At 39.1% G+C, this 17,421-nt stretch overlaps 1 protein-coding gene across 5 annotated transcripts in view; it reads left to right on the top strand.

The window, feature by feature from the left end:
* DISC1 (DISC1 scaffold protein) overlaps positions 1–17,421 on the top strand; it is a 189,636-nt gene that overhangs the window by 43,110 nt on the left and 129,105 nt on the right. For 3 of the 5 annotated variants that reach the window (XR_011679948.1, XM_071431789.1, XM_071431798.1), the window contains exons 4-6: positions 12,653–12,803; positions 14,044–14,067; positions 16,138–16,267. Coding sequence is in view for 4 of the 5 variants with exons in the window: in XM_071431789.1 (XP_071287890.1) it covers positions 12,653–12,803; positions 14,044–14,067; positions 16,138–16,267 (305 nt within the window). In the remaining variant the exon portion in view is untranslated. The remainder of the gene's footprint in view (positions 1–12,652; positions 12,804–14,043; positions 14,068–16,137; positions 16,268–17,421) is intronic. The other 2 variants (XM_071431804.1, XM_071431813.1) reach the window with 1 other exon arrangement.

Below are 17,421 nucleotides of genomic sequence, written 5' to 3' on the forward strand. Positions count from 1 at the left end.
TGCTGAAAAGCACCAAAGTAGAGTTAAAGAGCTGTGGAACTTCTTTAGAGAGCCTTTGTTCTTCCCCCTGCTGACCTCTGCTGACCTCTTCCTGCACAGCTCCACCCTCTGTCCAGCATGCTTGAGGAGTAGTTCTTACACCTAAAACACTTCCAGGAGCTCAGAGTTGGGATGAAAGAGGTAAAAAAGTTAAAGTGCATATGAGAAAGGAAGTAGGGTGGGGAATAATGATTAAAAAAACCTAAAAACCTCCAGGATCCCATTTGTTGTAACAGGAAAGATGATGGGCTTTATCTGCTTTTGAAATGAGAAGATTAAGAGGTGACTCCAGTGAGTGAGAGTCTTTCATATGGAAAAATCTGCAAAGCTCAAATTATGAAAGGGTTAATACAAGGTTTCTTACGAAAGGAGCAGTTCAGGTTGTGTAATTACACCTATCCTTTTATCTGAAGATCTCACACAGGTGTTAATTAAGCCTAATGAGGCCCCTATGGAGCAATTGTTGCTATCTGTGTTTTTACAGACAGAGGACCTAGAAGCTGAAAGAAATAAGGTTATTAGTAATGCAGCACTGTAGAATTGGTGTTCATGGGAGAATACCCAGTGTGACTTGAAGCCACCTGGCACAGGCATGGCAGAACCAACCCATTCCATGAAACCATGCCAATGGTATATCCCAAATATTTTCTCTTTGCCTTAAAATGTGTAGGTATGTGTAGATGCATAAAAAGAAACTGTGGACTAAGAAAAATGACTATTTCTAGATGGGCCATCTTTATCACGCCTGTAACTACTCCTGGGTTTTCCTTTTTTTTTTTTTTGGTATGCTATTCTTGTAATTTGGAGGTTCCTGTGATACTTTGGTTAGCATCCGGTGTTTTGTGAGGCTTATGGGAGCCAGCAACAAGGAAAATATACCTGTGTTGCTGAGGTTTTGTATGCTAATTCCTTTCATGTGTTCATGTAAATCTTTTCAATGCTGAGCAGACACATTGTTTTGTCAGCTTACCATAGGGAAATCACACAGCTCCTAATTGTCGTTTTTCTTCCTGTAATACTCCTGAGCTGTTGATAATTCCACAAAAGAATTCTGAAAAAGTACTGGTGGATGGATGAGGATGGATAAATAGAGAATTTTGAGATATTCTTATACTGCTTTGTTTGTAGAATGTTGGTTTTCTTAAGCAAATCATCTAAGCCTTTCATCATCTTCTGACCCTACCTCACATAGTGTAGGGTGGTTGCCTGCCTTGTGTTTAGTTGTTCTATTCTTTTTCCCTGGTGGTGGAATTTGGGCAGCTCCAAGACCAAGCTTGACAAAATTGCTGCCTTGATTGTTCTTGGAAGCCTCTGTGACAGGCTGAACATGGTGGTGGCATTTACTGTCCAAATGCCATGGTGTGTTGGTAGAGATCTGTTTCAGGGAGGTGACGTCTCATCAGCTCAACAAAACACAAGCAATTTTTACAGTAAGAACCTGCTTAAGCTAATAAGAAGCTGCCAACATGAAGTATGGCTTGATAGCTGAGGAGATGCCTCCTCTGAGGTTCTTGCAGTGAGATGTGGCTTTGATCCAGTTCAGCCTGAGACTCTGTTTCTTCAGAGAAGTTCACTTCATGCAGTGCTCTGAGCCCCCACGAAGTTTCTGGTTTTTTCACAGAATTTGGTGACACTTTGGGGAATGTCAGGAATGCAGGATGTTTTTGAATTCAGGATCAATAGTACAAAGTATGCTTGGGATTAATTTCCAGAGGGGAAAAATAAAAAAGGGTACACAGCTTTTACATTTGATATTTTATATTATTTTTGGCCTTCCAAAGGAAGCTGCAGGATCCAAGTACAGTTCCACTGCCCCAAATTATTTAAATTGTTTTGTGTTTATGCTTTGGTACCACAGACAGACTTGGGAAAGCAATGTTGAAGATGGTAGGTAGGAAATAGACAAAAGCTTAGTACTTGTATGTGTAAGCTAAATAAACTGTAGGTGCAAGTCAGACAGCTAAAAAATTGTATTTCTTTTTCTGTTTTTAGAAAAGACTAGGGAAGCAGATGCCAGCTGGAAGATATGGGAAGAGGATCAAGGGGCAGAAACAATGAGGAGAGAAACTGGGGTGTAAGGGTACCTGTGAATTGCTGAGAGGGAATTAATTAGTAAGGCCAAGTTCAAATGGAAGGGCAGGAAGCCAATCACCAAATATTGACAGTCAGCAGCTATTCTGTGTTTAAATTATTTTCTTTTCCATTAGATCCTGATTCCTGGAGCAATAATTTCCTGGTAGAAATTATTGGATCTGACTAGATAGAAGGCAGAAATTTTTTACAATGAGTGTGCTTGAAACACTGGAGCAGGTTGTGCAGAGAGGTGATGGATGGATTTATGCCCCATCTCTGGCAACACTGAAGGTCAGGCTGGATGGGGCTCTGAGCAGCCTGATGTAGTTGAAGATATCCCTGATTATTGCAGTTGGGTTGGACTAGATGACCTTAATAATCCATTTTTTGTTTCAACAGTCAGAATAGTCTGAGAACAAATGACAAATGTTGTCAACCGTTCTCTCTTATTGCTTGATTTCTTAGGATATGGCCTTTACTGTATAAAGCAGAACAGTGTAACTGCTGTGTGCTAGAACAGTGATGGATGGTAGAAACTGGAAAAGTGACTAGGCTGAACTAAGTTAGCATCTTTTATTTGCTATTTTAAAATTTGCCCTTATTTTTTGAAATAAAGTTTTAAAACAAGTTTTGGTTTTGCATCTACTGGTGCAGCGTACTTGGGGAAGGCTATAAGCTCAATTTGATGGTAAAGTTTTAGTTCTTGAAGAGCACTGGGAATAAAGAAGAAACAATGAAATTAGATTTATATATTTGAGATTATGTAGAGTATTAAATGTGAGAGTGGGAACCTGGAATACAAACAAACATTGAGCAGTATTGTGGGAGCTCAAGAAGGAGAATGCCAGGAACAAGAGAGGCAGGAAAAAAGATTGCTTTAACCTAAAGTAAAATTCTGGCATCCAGGTACTCATCCATAATGAATGAATGTACTGTTTTCAGCTCTGGTACCACAAAGACTTACTTTATTTTCTCTCTCCCCTTTTGTTTCTAGGAGCTTCAAGTTTCCCCACTGCACTTTTCAGAGCAATTGCTTTGGGGCCACATGCACACATTTGTATTCTCTTTATAGTTCTCTGTGTGTAATATTCAATCAATAAGAAATAGTATTTTATACCTTTTCATCAGCATGCCTTGCCACAGAAGGGAGATAACGTTGCCTAATTGCATTTTGTTCTGATGGTGTTGATCTGTAGCTGGTGGCTTAAGCAGAACTGCAAGCTGATTTCTTCCCCTATTTTAGTCCTTGGGAAACATAATACAATTTAATATACAGCACACTTCAAAATTTGTGCTGTTTTCTTTCAAACTTCAACTGAAAGCAATTCTACATCTATTCATTGGTGTTCCTTAACCTAGACTTTTTGCTGCTTTGTTCTGCATTTTTGCAACATGGCTTTTAAAAGTATGAAGATAAGCCTTTGTGAAACACTGCTTATGTTATCTATGCTACCTTGTGGTTTCTCCTGTGAAAAAAATAAAATCTTTTAAACAGTATGCTTTAGGATGGTGTTCTCAATATATTCAGGTTAGGCAATAATAAGGATCCTTTTCTTTGTTTGACAGCTGGATCAAAGCACTTTAGATTCACAATATGTTCTTAAATAGAGCCTGGTACAGAAAAGTCCCAACAAAATCTGTCTGTCTCTAGTTACAAAATCCTTGATATAAAAGCCCAGATATAGACAATCCCATATCAAAATTTCTTTCTGGAGAATTTAGATCTTTAAAAAAATGACAGATATCTCACAATATAATGCAATTAGTTGTAGAGCACTGCATGGTTTACTGTTAATTAAGTCACCTGTTTTCTGATCAATCCATGGCATTTATTCAGAGGCAGTGAAGATGTATGGATGTTGGCCTAGAGCTTCCTGGGGCAAGGAAAGGGACATGGTGAACTGGGATTGAATCCCCTTCAGTTGACATTGATATACAGCTGACAGTTCTTGTGTATGAACTGCACAGATTGGAAGCATCCACCAAGCCTTTTCTTCTAGCATCTCCAATAAAAGAATAAGCTGTATTGCCAGCCAAGGAGCTTTGCATGGATCTCTGTGAGCTTCCTTGCCTTGTGAGATCTCTTTTAGAGTACAATTTTATTCACAATAGCTGTCTGTGCTGTTGTGCTGCATAGCCTGACATTTTTAAAGATAGAAATTTGACCTGGAGTCAGCGGTACGTGTTTTTCTTCATTTCTCTAAAATCTCATATGTAGTGACAGTACTGTCAGCGCTGCTTGCAGAATAATGTTGCTATCAAATAAAGGGCACAAGCAATCAGCTTTTTTCCCCTTTTAGTGTATCTTTTGATGTTACTGTAAGTTATTTTTATTGTAAAGTCATATTGGAAATGTAAGGATCTTTGTGGTTTTGTTGGAAACTTTGTGAAAGATTGTGGAAAGCAAACAGTCAGTGGGGCACTGTTTAATTTGTATTGTGAACTGGCTAAAGGAGAAATGATGTCTCCAATTTTCACATGCCTATCTTTGAATTCTTGTGATGTTTGAAGGAATTTGCAAATGCAGAAAATCTGAAGAGAAGGACTATAGGGGATAGAAGCTGTATGGATTTGTACTTTTCATGCAGTTACAAAGATTAATTACTAAGGTTGTCACATACAGAAAACTGCCCACTATTTCACTAACTGTTATGCATGTCAGGCACATAAAAAATGTGATTACTTCTGCATTTAGAAAATTATGGAAGTAGTTAGTTTATGATCTAATGTGAAATATTTATGATGGTCCTAATATTAAAAATGTTGCTATTAAAGATACTATAGAACCTCAATGTTTTTCAGAAATTTCAGATTAAGAGCAATGGAGATTAAGCTGCTTCTAGTATGCTGAAATTATTGCCCCTAATTTTCACCCAGAGTATGGGTCTGATGCACTGTTCTCTCCATTTGTCCCTTTGCCTGTAATTTATTTTGTGGATTGTAAATTTATTGGAGTAGGGTTTCTTTCCCCCTACCCCCCCTTGTCTGAGCCTAGTGTAGTGCAGTTGGAACCTCTATTGGAGGCTCCTCTGTGAGATGCTATAATAATAACTACTTTCCTTTCAGGATAGTCATGTTACAGGAAAATGTAAGTTTATCCAAATAGTTCTACTGTCCTTAGACTCAGCCCAGAAATAACAGCTGTGGGGGTAGTTCACCCTACATTGCCAGGTGAGGAGAAAGTAGCATGAGAAAGCAAAAGTTTTCTAACGCTGGCCAAGTAACCAGAGAGATTAATTGTCCAAGTCAGGGCTTGGATATTTTTCTCTCAACCCTCAAATTTCCCAGAGGTGTGCTGAACAAAGCCCTTCTGGCTTTGTGGCTTCTTGCTTATGTTCCTGCTGATGTTGAAAGTAACTGCACCTACACTCTCACAAAACCTGTGGAGTTCTGTGGCTCGTGCCCCTAAATCCCGTTGAGTGTTGTTATTGAGGGCCAGAGAACACAGCACAGATCCAAGTGACAGTCTGTCAGTCATGCTGCTGCTGTGGAGCACTGGTCAAAATTTATCATAAAAGTCTGCCCCAAGCTTTGCGTTAGGGACTTTCCGGGGAGAAATTTCTTTCTGGGGAGATAGATTTCCCAGTGTTAACTGGAGGTGTAAACTGTAGGTGGAAATCTTGGTGGTGTGCTTTTGAGGAAGCATCTGTTAAAATGTCTAAGAATGTAGCTTTTTGTTCAATCCTAAATGAATGCTCCTAAATTCAATATAAATTAGAGGAGGGAAATATCTGCCAATGTGTCATGCTTCCTTTTGTAATAACAGCTAAAAAGTGTCTGTTCTTGTATATTTTAAAGCTTTCAGACTTCCCAATTCTGCTGCAACACAGATGTTCAGTACACTAAATTCTGAAATGTTATATATTTTAAGGAGGCAGCAATTTCCTGGGTTGTAATTTGTGTGAACTGATGGGTGGAAAATGCAGAGCTTGCAGGGAGGCAGAGAGCATGCTTGAGCTGTCCTCCCTCTTAAGAAATCCTGTAGACAGTGTTCTCCATTGCTTCTCTTGAAGGGACTATTTTGAGTACCAGGTTTCCTTCCCTTTCCTCCTCCACCTGATTTATGTATAGGGGGTCTCATTGCTAGGAAAGGAGAAGGAATCTGAGGATAGGCAGCTGATACTGACTGCAGCAGGGGGAGCTTGTGGCATCAAATGCTACATCAGGTCATTGCTGGATATTTTGGTTACTCTGGTATCTTGAGTCTGTCAGAAAATGCAGGAGACTTACTCTCTTATACTCTTCTCATTGCTAGTCTTTTAACTTTAATCAGCACTATTGGAGGTAACTAACCATCAATGGAGCATCTCAGCAAGAATTAGAAGGCTTTATCATCTGTACTAAGACTGAGAAATAACTGAGGAATACACACAAAGCAAGGAATGATGGAGTTGTAGCTCCTGCAGCTTTTGGCCCTCCTGCTTTAGGGTGAATTTTGTGGCAGTAGCTTCTGACTCCAAAGGGTGTTCAGCAGCCAGGAGTTTGGTTTGTTCTGCTGTTCCTCAAGGTAGTCTTAATCGTTCAGGAGCAGAGCTGGAGTGTGAAATTGCTCAAAGTTGCCTTTTTGACTGGAATGGAAAAAGTTAAGTGGTAGGCAAGTGGGATAATTACATTTGCATTTTCCTCTACCTTTTTATGAGCTGAACATGAATGTTTGGCTGTGGTACCCCGGGGGTTATAGCCTTGGCTGGAAAGCTTTAGCCTCTGCTTACTGGCCTTTCCAGGAACTGCTTTTTCCATGACTGCTGGATGTATTTAATGGACCCCAGCCTAAATATAGCTTTAGTTCAGATTAGGTGCATGAGCCTTTGGAAGGAATCTCCCAATTGTCCCATTTGCTATGCTTTGCTTTGCACTGTAGAGCAGTCTTGTAGTACAATGGGTTGGTTTTCTTCAAGTGAGGCAAAGTCTGAAGATGTGCTGTAGAGCTACCAGAGGAGTTCAACTATCTGTTCTTGATCCAAGGCATTGCACTAAACCTAGTTTGAAGTAGGACCTTCCAAAATGCAGATGTTGGGGCCTCAATACTGAACTGTTTTGCTCTGCAAATATTCTCCTTTTAATCCACAGTCAGCAGGGTAAGCATAACTCTGCTTCTCCTGTTGCTTCAGTGGTGTCTGTCCCCAGCCCCATGACTTCTTGGAGTCAGCCTTGCCCAGGTGTTCAGCTTGAGTTGACAGTGGCTTTATTTTGCTGTTTTCCACATATAGGGCTGAATGGAAGGTAGGAAAGGTTTGGTCTATACTCATGACCGACAGCACATGGTAAGGGCTAGCTGTTTGACTATCCAAGAGTAATCTGAAGCTGCATTTTATACATATCAAGTGTCTTTACTTTCGACTGTGTATATGTTTGGTACTGTTAAATGGTTAAATAATGAAATAGATATTTCATCCTTAAGAGCAGATAGGTATTCCAGGTGCTTGTAATGCCTTCAGTTCTTATCACAGTATATGTCTTTATGTGTCATATTTGGATATGAATTGGTCTGCATTTTCTCCTGCAAGTTATTTTGCAGGAGGCCAAGCTAGTAACTGGGCTGTAGACACCTTGCTTACTAGTCTGCTCTCCAGATGTGTTTCAGTCACATATTCAAGCTTCACACTAGGCTCCTCAAGTTACCATATGGGGTATGTGTTTAAATAATCCATGATTCAATTTTTGTATTCTGTTATAATGTACTTTGTAGACCAAAAGCATAGATACCCTGAGAAGAGAAGCTTCTGGTGGATAGAAGGGAAGTTTTTTAGCTGACAGACATTAGAGATTCGGGAACAGCAAGGGGGCACTTTGCACCCTGGTTCTTAGTCTCCCCTCTAAAGTCCTGTTACTGTGTGTAGTTCTGGATACAGGCTGCAAGAGGGGTTGTTGGTTCTGAACCTGGGACTTCTTTGGTTCTTACAAAATACGTAACTATTTAACTATCTCTGGTGGTGAGCATACAAGACACTTCCATCAACTTGGACCCTGACTGTTTTTAAGAAAGCGAATGGGGAGATTGTGTTTCCAGAAGTTCTCTAGCAGGCAAGAAAAAATATTTTAGAGCTGCAGCGTGTGAGTTATGGTTATAAATCCTACTTAAATCCTGTTTTAGGGCCTTCAGATTTTTGGGGATGCAAGGGCAAAGGGGAAGAGGTTATTAGCTGAATTGTGGAGCAAGATCAAATGACCTTCCCTAGTTGAGCTAGCTGAAGGAACACTTTTTTAATGCCCAGCAATTCGTAGAATAGCATGATTGATTATCTTCCCACTTATTAACGCAGACATAAATAAACATAAATATATGCAGTACATAGCAAATTAGGTTCTGTCCTTACTGAGATGATTTTCTTAAATGTTTTTTAAATGATGATAAATCGTTCTGATAAAGAGAATCTTTTCTTTGGAGGAATAAAACCAATGTTAGAGTGCTTAAAAAGTAGAGAGGTAGCCAGATGTTCTCACATGGTCAATTAGAAGTTATGGAAATTGCTTCCTTTACTCAAAGCTATTACAAAGCATGATCTTTGGAGACACTACTGTTCTCAGACTGCTGCTTGTTTAATTGAGAACAGCAGTTAGTCAGCATCTTCCAGGTCTGTGCTATGGTTGGCTTTAAAGTGAGTGGGATGTCAGAGGTACACTGGCAGTAGTGGATTGTACAGTAATGGCTTGCAGTGGAGGGTAATTTAAGAGTTAAATTTTACTCTTTGGTCTGAAGTAGGAGCTTTGTCTAGGGCATCTGTAGGACTCTTCAAGGCAGCAAGCTGGAACCAGAATGTAGTGAAATAAAATGCTGATAAAGAGAATTAGGCCTTATTTTAAATGCTTCTGTAAAATAGTATGTATTGATTACCTGAAAGTTTGTTAATTTAAGAACGTCATCAAATGCGGGGGGGATTGCTTTTGGCATGTAAGCTGTCCACTAAGTAACTTATTTTGAAGTAAGGAATGGGATAGAGAAAGTATTAAGCCTTTCCTTGTAATGCATAAGGAGTGCATGTGGTTTCTTTTGGTGTCTCAGTCTATCAGCAAGTTCTTGGATTTTTTTCTCTGTTGGAATAACTTGTTAAAACACTAAAATGAAAGTAAAAGAAAGTTGTGTCTGTGAGTCTGATGACTTAGCAATAGCAAAGGCCTTCTGTGTCTGCTTCTTGGCTCAAAAATCCTAGAAAATATAGTGGAAGAGATCACACAGAATCACACAGAATATTCTGAGTTGGAATAAGAATCATCAAAGTCCAATTCCTGACCCTGCAGAGGGCAGGAGAAGAAGAATCACATGATGTGCCTGAGTGCATTATCCAAACACTTCTTGAACTCTGTCAGACTTGGTGCCATGACAGCTTCCCTGGTGAGCCTGTTCCAATGCCCAACCACCCTCTGGGTGAAGAACCTTTTTCCTAATATTCAGCCTAAACCTCCCCTGATGCAGCCTCAGGCCATTCCCTCATGTCCTGTCACTGGTCACCACAGAGAAGAGATCAATACCTGCCCCTCCTCTTCCTCTCATGAGAAAGTTGTAACTGCAATGAGATCTCCCTTCAGTCTTCTCCAGGCTGAACAGACCAAGTGACCTCAGCTACTTCTCAAATTCCTTCCCCTCAAGGCCCTTCACCATCTTCATTGCTCTCCTTTGGGCACTCCCTAACAGTTCAATGTCTTTCTCATATTGTGGCACCCAGAACTGCCCCCAGCACTTGAGATGAGGCTGCCCCGATGCAGAGCAGGGCAGTCCCTCCCTTCCTGGCTGGTGATGTTGTGCCTGATGCTCCCCAGGACAGGGTTGGCCCTGCTGGCTGCCAGGACACTGCTGGCTCGTGTCCAACTTGTCATCAACCAGGGTCCCCAGGTCCCTTTCCATGGTGCTGCTTTCCAGCATCTCATTCCCCAGTCTGTCCATACATCCAGGGCTGACCCATTTCAGGTGCAGAATCTGGCACTTTCCCTTGTTCAAACAAGGGAATGCATTTGGTTTTTCTGGCCTCAACCCTTAAACTCTGCCAGAGGTATTCCTGAGAGATGTTTGTCTGACCTGAAAACCAACACTGGAGGGGATTTCCTGTCTAACCCTGGCAGTTAGTTTTAGTGCTTCACTATATCCAGTGTTTTTTTCACATACCATTTGCTGCAACTCAGGTTTGTTACTGAGGACTCAAGTTCTAAGAGAACATTCTATTACTGCTTTCTTTGCAGCTTGCTGGCTTGTAGTAGTACTGGAAGTTACCTCAGTCTTTATCTCTGCTAGTCTGAGGAACCCTGCTTATTTCCCTCTTTCACATCCTGTTGGCTAGACTTCTGATAATTTCCATTACTTGTGTTTGATCCAGATTTCTGCAGCACTAAAAGCTGGATTGAGATGAGCCTTATTTGCATGGTTCCCTGCTCTGCAGCTGGCACTGAGGCTCTTGGGTCTCTCCATGCACTAAAGATATCACCCAGGTCAAATGGCACAGATCTCCTTTCCAGGAGAGGATTCTAAAAGCTGATTGCTGCAGTGTTCAGCTCATTGGTGCTGGAGTCTCTTAAGTCATAACCCTTAAGTGTGATGGTGAAAAAGGGTAAAAAAAACATTTAGTGCAGAGAGCTAAGTGAATATGAGCAGCCATATTACTTATAAGATGCCATTGGAACAAATTGTTTAGAAACGTCTGTTAGTAGAAACTAATTGAATACTGTGTAGATTGGAATATATGAAGCAGGATGCAGCCAAGACTTAATGAGAGAGAGAGAAGGAATTGGCATGTGGATTCCCTCATCTGTTCCCTTCCCAAAATAGCGTGTTTCTAGGGCCAGGAGGGGTAGGAGTAGAACGATGGAACAACTGGACACACAAACACAGTTCAGCATAATTATGGCGAAGAACAATGATGACGTTGTTAAATGGCTATAGAGGGTTGCCACAACTCCCAGGAAACCCAGTGGCGAATGGTGTGAGTAAAAGGAAGTGTTTCCATGTGGTTTGGCATTCAGTGGTCATTGGTCACTAGCCAACCCTCTCAGCCCTCACTATTCTGTTTGTAACAGTGGTGTTTTCGATGGTTGAGTTTGAAATGCCAAGTGGCACATTAGCATGCAAGTGCTGGTATGTTTTTCTGGTCAAAATATGGGGTTGGGAGTCTGATCTCAGCTCACATTTCAGTTCCAGTGTGGTGATAGGGATAGGGTAAATCTGCTTAGCTGTGGCCCCTGAGAAATGCATCACAGGTGTGGTTCACCTCCACTACTTTGCAGGGATATTATGTGCATGGGTAACATGAAGGGTAGGGTGCTCATTTCAGCAAGGGCCTTCTGACATTTTGCGTGTGGATGACAACACAAAAGTGAGTTCACCCTGGAGAGCAGTGTGCTGGGACAGGGAAAAGATCTAGTTTTATTAGGAAGGTCTTTGTCTTTATTCTACCCTGTTGGCACAGAAGCAGAATGGAGATCAATACTAATGATAGATTATTGTAAAAAATGCATAATTTCTCTAAACCAGCAAATGTAAGCAACTTCTCGTGTTAAATCCCCTCAGAGGATAAAGAAAGAAAATAAGCAATAAAAAGCATGCACAGATGGATGCTATTCTGATAGTAACATATTGAAAATGTTAAAAGGATTGCTAATCACACAAAATTGTATGCAGTGAGGTCACAAGCAGAGTACTGAACTGTAAAGGTTTTCCATTTGTGGGTTAGCTCAAAACTCTCTAATTTGACTAATGTATCATCAAAGGTGTTCTGACTTGGATGGCAGGCTTGTTATCTGTCATATATGTGATTTTGTTGGTATAGTGGCACAATAGAAGATACATGTACTGCATTAAGAATTAGTAGTTAGAATGATGTTCCTTTGTTTTCTGCACAGGGACAGAAAACAAATAAGTAACTTATATAAGAGAAGTGGTTACTCTAAGAAATGTGTAGGGTTATGGTAGAATCAAAGCAGTCTTGGGGACTACTGTTATTTTTTTTTTAAAGTTGGAGGTAAATCTTTTTATTTTTGGATGATAAACTGAGCATAATTCAGGAGAGCCTGGAACGTGATAATTGTTTAATTGCTATAATTGCACATGCATTTTCTGCTGAAGTACGCTTTTTTATCATATGTGATTCTTCCGTTCTTGACCTAATAACAATACAAATTTTTAATAAGGTCAGAACTTAAATATGTAACTGCTGTCTAGGTTTTAAGACAAACTGAAGCAGTGAAAAGTAGCGCTTTTCCTAGAATTTAATTCTCATCTGTTACTCTAGGAAGAGCATGGATGATAACTTTGAGCCAATTCTTTGGAGCCCTGTGAAATTAAAAAAGTACTGGGAAGCCTGCAGTTTTGCCCTTGTTGTAGAAAAAAAGTAGCTTGGCATCTTGGTTTTCTGCTGTTTTACATTGTAGTCTTGTTGATTTGTCCTTGGGCAGAACAGACCAATATATTTTATGAAAAGAGGAAGAAGAAGAACCATCGGAGAGGTGGATTTTACTTTTTGTTGAGAGACTATTTCCCTCCCCCCCAGGTAAAACAGGATCCTTTAATCACTGTTTAACTTTTTTTTATTATTATCTTTTATTTAATTTCTAGCTGATAAATTTAGACGGAAACTGGAAGAACTGGAGAAGGAGAAAAATTCTTTAAAATTTCAGCTTCCTTCAAGGCATCCCTCTGTTAGCAGTTTTTTGGATAGGTTCATGACCCAAGTTCAGGCAACATTGCACTGGGCTGCTGATAATTGGTAAGTTTGTTGATTCATTTTTGTGTAAAACAGTGCTTCTATTTTTCTCAAAATGCAGAATACACTTATGAATATCTATAATAAAGAGTTTTAATGACCATCTAACATGTCCATATGGAGCTTGTTTATGAAAATCCCACCCTGCCCCCCCCCCCCCCCCCCATTTTTTTTTTCTTTCTACAATTCTTTCGGAATTCCCCTCAGAAACATTGATCATGATGAACTGGCTAATTAAATGGAATGTTTTTCTCATTGATGTTGAGTGAGAATGGGATTGAATCCTTGACACGGCAGCTTGAGCATACAACAGCAACGCAGCTTGAGCAACGCTTCCCTGTGGAGTTAATTCTGATGCTCCCTTTCAGGCAATGAAAGGATATTTAAATATAAAATAAAAACCAGATTATTTTTGATATGAATAGATCTTTGGGAACTTCCTTTTGTGTGCCACTTCTTAGATAGCAATATTGAGCTCAGCACTGTACAAAGTCACAAAAATAAATTCTAAACCTCATCTTGAAAGGATAACTTCAAAGATGGGAGGAAAGTGAGATGTGTCAGATGGCCCGAGAGGAATAGGTTAGGGAAAAAAATAGTCTCTATTTCTTGGTCTGCCTTAATCTGTGCTCCTAGTTACTGTTGTTAGAAGAGGATACTTCATAGGAATTGAAAGCTATTCTCAAATGCAATCACACAAATGAAAGAAGAGAAGCCTTTTGTTTTCTGGCAGCTTGTTAATATAAAGGCTGCAGTGTGCTAGTCAGTATCTTCATGTGTAATTTTTGATAGACATGAAAATTAGATAAAATCAGTACAGATAATAGGATTTTTTTTGTGAAATTGGAGAATTCAAAGGTATTTTTAGTCTCTATTTATAGCATCTAGTAATAAGGATGGTTTATAAGAAGCTGCATTCCTTCAGAGCTGTTTCCTTTTACCATCTGAGGCTCTAAGAGGCTGTTTTAGCATTCCTTAAAGATTAGGATACACCATTCTCTCTTTTTTCATTAATATGTGTTTGGTCTATGCATTAATTTGTAGTAATGATTTTGACATTAGAAGTAGTGTTGTCTTCTTTGTCATGGAAATTGAGTCAGTAAAGCATTCCTCAGATACAGTTTGCTTATTTTTATCCTGTAAAATGTATATATCATGCTTTTATATATAAAATAGATGTTATATTTATGAAAGTGTTCCTGTTCTTTGGATGATTACATCTGTAACTCTTCTCTTTGCACAGGTCTGAGCAGTGCCAGTCTTCAGGGTCAGATGAATATCCTCTTCCCTTTTCTGTCTTGTGCACACTCCTTTCTTTGAGCTTAAGTTCAACTACTGTTGTTGTGACACCCTTTTATTTGCTTGCTTGATTCTTGTAGCCTTTTATGTTGCTTTTGTCTGTGCCTGACTCATTGATACAGCAAGAGTACCCTTTGTCTTTTGTACAGGGGTTTAAGTCCTTTCTGTTCCAGCAATATTTTTAGATACTACAGCGGAAAACATAACTTCTTCCTCATGGAAAATTTGTAGGCTTCAGTTTTTGTTTTCATTTGTAATTGGAACAAAAGCAGTATACCCAAGAAGACTTTTTTTTTTTTGCCTGGAAAATTAAAGAGATGATTGGACTAGCCTTAGAAGACTAGATCATGGCAATTTTACTGTAGTCAAGGCAATCTCATAGTTTTGCAAGAAAAGTGTATATGGCAGCTTATTTATGATATGAAGCTGAAATTCATGCCTCAGTTTTGTTTTACTTGATTAAATTATGAAATGAGTTTTTAAGTGAATGCATTTGATATTGACACAGAATATTGGGGGCATGTGGTGGGAGCCAGATTTGGTTATGTTTAGCTTAGGAACATCAAGTGTTGTGGTTGTGCAATCAGTCAGGTTTGGTGAGATCAGAAAGATCTTGTTTGTCTTCCAGCAGTACCAAGTAGACAGATACACATGGAATTTTCAAGGTTCTGAAAATAAACTATGTTTATAATGGATGTTTTTCTAAATTTTGACCAGCCATTAGGAAATTCATTATGTACATCTCTAGGAATGATGCAGCTCCAGCTTGAAGAAGGTGGCTTCAGAGCTGCTGGGAAGTGTGGTTGGTTGGAGCCACAGGAACCTGTAATGTCTGTAAGGCACAGTGATGGCCCAGCACCTCATAATAGGGATGTCTCTTTGGTGCATGCTGTTAATACAGAAATGCAGTTACACTGTCGTTATGTCTATCTTGCTTAATGATACCTATGTTAGTGCTGAAGCTTTATTTTGCTTTTTCAGTACATTCTGCAGCCCACAGAGTGGGACTAAAACAAGTGTGTCTTTTGATGGTCCTGCAGAATAGATGAAAACCTCTTTTTCTACACACTTGTTAAACACCTGTGCATGGAGATCATAATTGTGTGATTAATCATGCTTAAGCCAGACTTACGATGCATGTTTTTTATGTGGCATGGATGGATTTCCTTTGCAAGATTACAGTGGGAAGTCATGCCTTGTTTGAGATGCAGTATTTTTTAAAGAAGATACTGAAATGTAGCTGTACTCTTTATGTGGAGATGCATGTACTTTTCTCTAAAGATGCACACAGAAACGCAATTGCCCCTTGCAAGCGCACGTGCCCTTAGGAGGGAACATGGATTTGCATTGTTTGCAGGTGCATTTTGAGAGGCAGATTATGGAATTGATACTTAACATAATGTGCTGATTACCTTGGAGTCCAGTCATGCAAAGATTTACAACTGAGGGTTGTGCAGATGACTGGGAGGAAGCCCACTGATTGTGATTTTGAAAGAACTCGCTGTGCAAGAGAGAAGTAAAATTTGGCATTGTGGAGCAAACACTCCAGATGATCTCTAATGTAGTCTCCAAAAGCTGACAGAAGCTGCAAAAATGGCTTTGGCAAGTTTCTAAACTTCTGTCTAAGAGATTTTTCTCTGTATTGATAGAAACTACATGCCTTAGTTTTGTCTCTTTCAAGGCAGTGATGGATAAATTTCTGAAATATGATAAAGCTGGGGGAAGCCTGAAGCTATACAAGCTTTCCATTTTCTTTCTTCATCATGTTGTAAAAACAGTGCAAATGTTTGAGATAATAAAGGAAGATATGCCAAGGGAAAAAAACCTCTTGTTCTCTAACTGTATCTGTTTGAAATGTAATCATTCTGGTGGTGGAGTGTTATGACTCTAAAGGTAACATGTAGCATTCTGATCAGTTGATCAGAAATAAACTGATCAGTTTAATCCTTAAGACACTGAAACTCATGAAAACCACTAATTTTTAGCTGTTTTTTTCTTGTTTGTTTTTTTTTGGTTTTTTTTTTTTTTTTTTCCAAAGGGTTAGACATGAAGAAAATGGTCTTTGTCATGAAAAAGAGCTCAGACTTTTGAGATCAACTTCCCAGGAGAGGACGCAGGTTTCAGCCACAAAACGAAACCAGCTTTTTCAAGAAAAGAAGCGACTACAGGTAACAGGACTGCAAAGTTGTGCATAGGAGCCAGTGCTGTGTGGGGAAAACCTTGTAAGCTGTCACACAGAATTAAATAAATTTATTGTAATAGCGACTTTGCTTCTGTGTAGTAATTAGAGCCTTGGCTGGAGTCCAGTCGATAATCTAAGTGATGATTGGAGATGGCAGCCACAGGAGTTGTGTTAATCTCATTACAGAAATGCAGAGCTGGAAGGTTTGGTGGCTTGTGTGCATGCTTAAACTTTCCTCATTATCTTTTTAAGTGTGCTCTTTGTTATAATTTGATGTTTTAATATTACACTGATCTTCCAAAGTTTTTATTTGAAGACAAAAAGTTTTCATCTGTTTCTACTTAGAATTTACTATAAATGCATGATTTACCAGCTTTTATTCCTGAAAGATGATTGATGCTTTTCATAAGGATGAAGGAATCATCATGGAGCAGTTAGCATTTGCTAACAATAGCATTACAATGACACATGATGTCACAACGTGATAGTTTGGCAAATGGAATGTTTCAAGATGGCATTAGTCCAATTTTAAGTCTGCAAGCCTTCTAAGCAAAATTTAGCTTTTTCTTTTCACCATCCTTCAAAAATCTCCATGTACTGTCTGGTTATGTGTCTTTTAAACCTTGGTGATCACGCTCAGTAAAGTGGCACCTTAGAGAGCTAATTTTTCTTTTTTTCTGTGGTCTCATCTTGAAATTATTTTTTGGGATATTTTCATTCCTTTGGTGGATCCAATATTATAGTAGTCTGTATGTGTGTCCACACATAAATTTATATATATAAAAAAATCTTGTAGAGAAATAGAGAAAAACATCTTATGTGGTCATTACAAAATTGTACTTAGGTGAAGAAATGTCTTTTTTTTATCCTATTCATCGCCTTTGTATTTTTTAGGTTCATTTCATCAACAAGAGGAGAAATAGTGTAGTTCAGCATTATAAGCATGTAGAAAATTTTCTAAATCTAGGCATCTAAGAGCCACCTCAAGATATTGAACTGAAAACTGCTGTACTTAAGACTCCACAACAGCTAATTTTTACACTTGCTCAAGCTGAATCTTTATTCTTCTGTGGTTATACTATGGAAAAACTAACCAAACCATTATACAGGCATGCTATTTATTAGCATTTTATCAAAACT

Source organism: Agelaius tricolor, unplaced genomic scaffold (genome assembly GCF_023055355.1).
Source record: "Agelaius tricolor isolate 1412-34295 unplaced genomic scaffold, bAgeTri1.0.p SCAF_1, whole genome shotgun sequence".
Lineage (NCBI taxonomy): Eukaryota > Metazoa > Chordata > Aves > Passeriformes > Icteridae > Agelaius > Agelaius tricolor.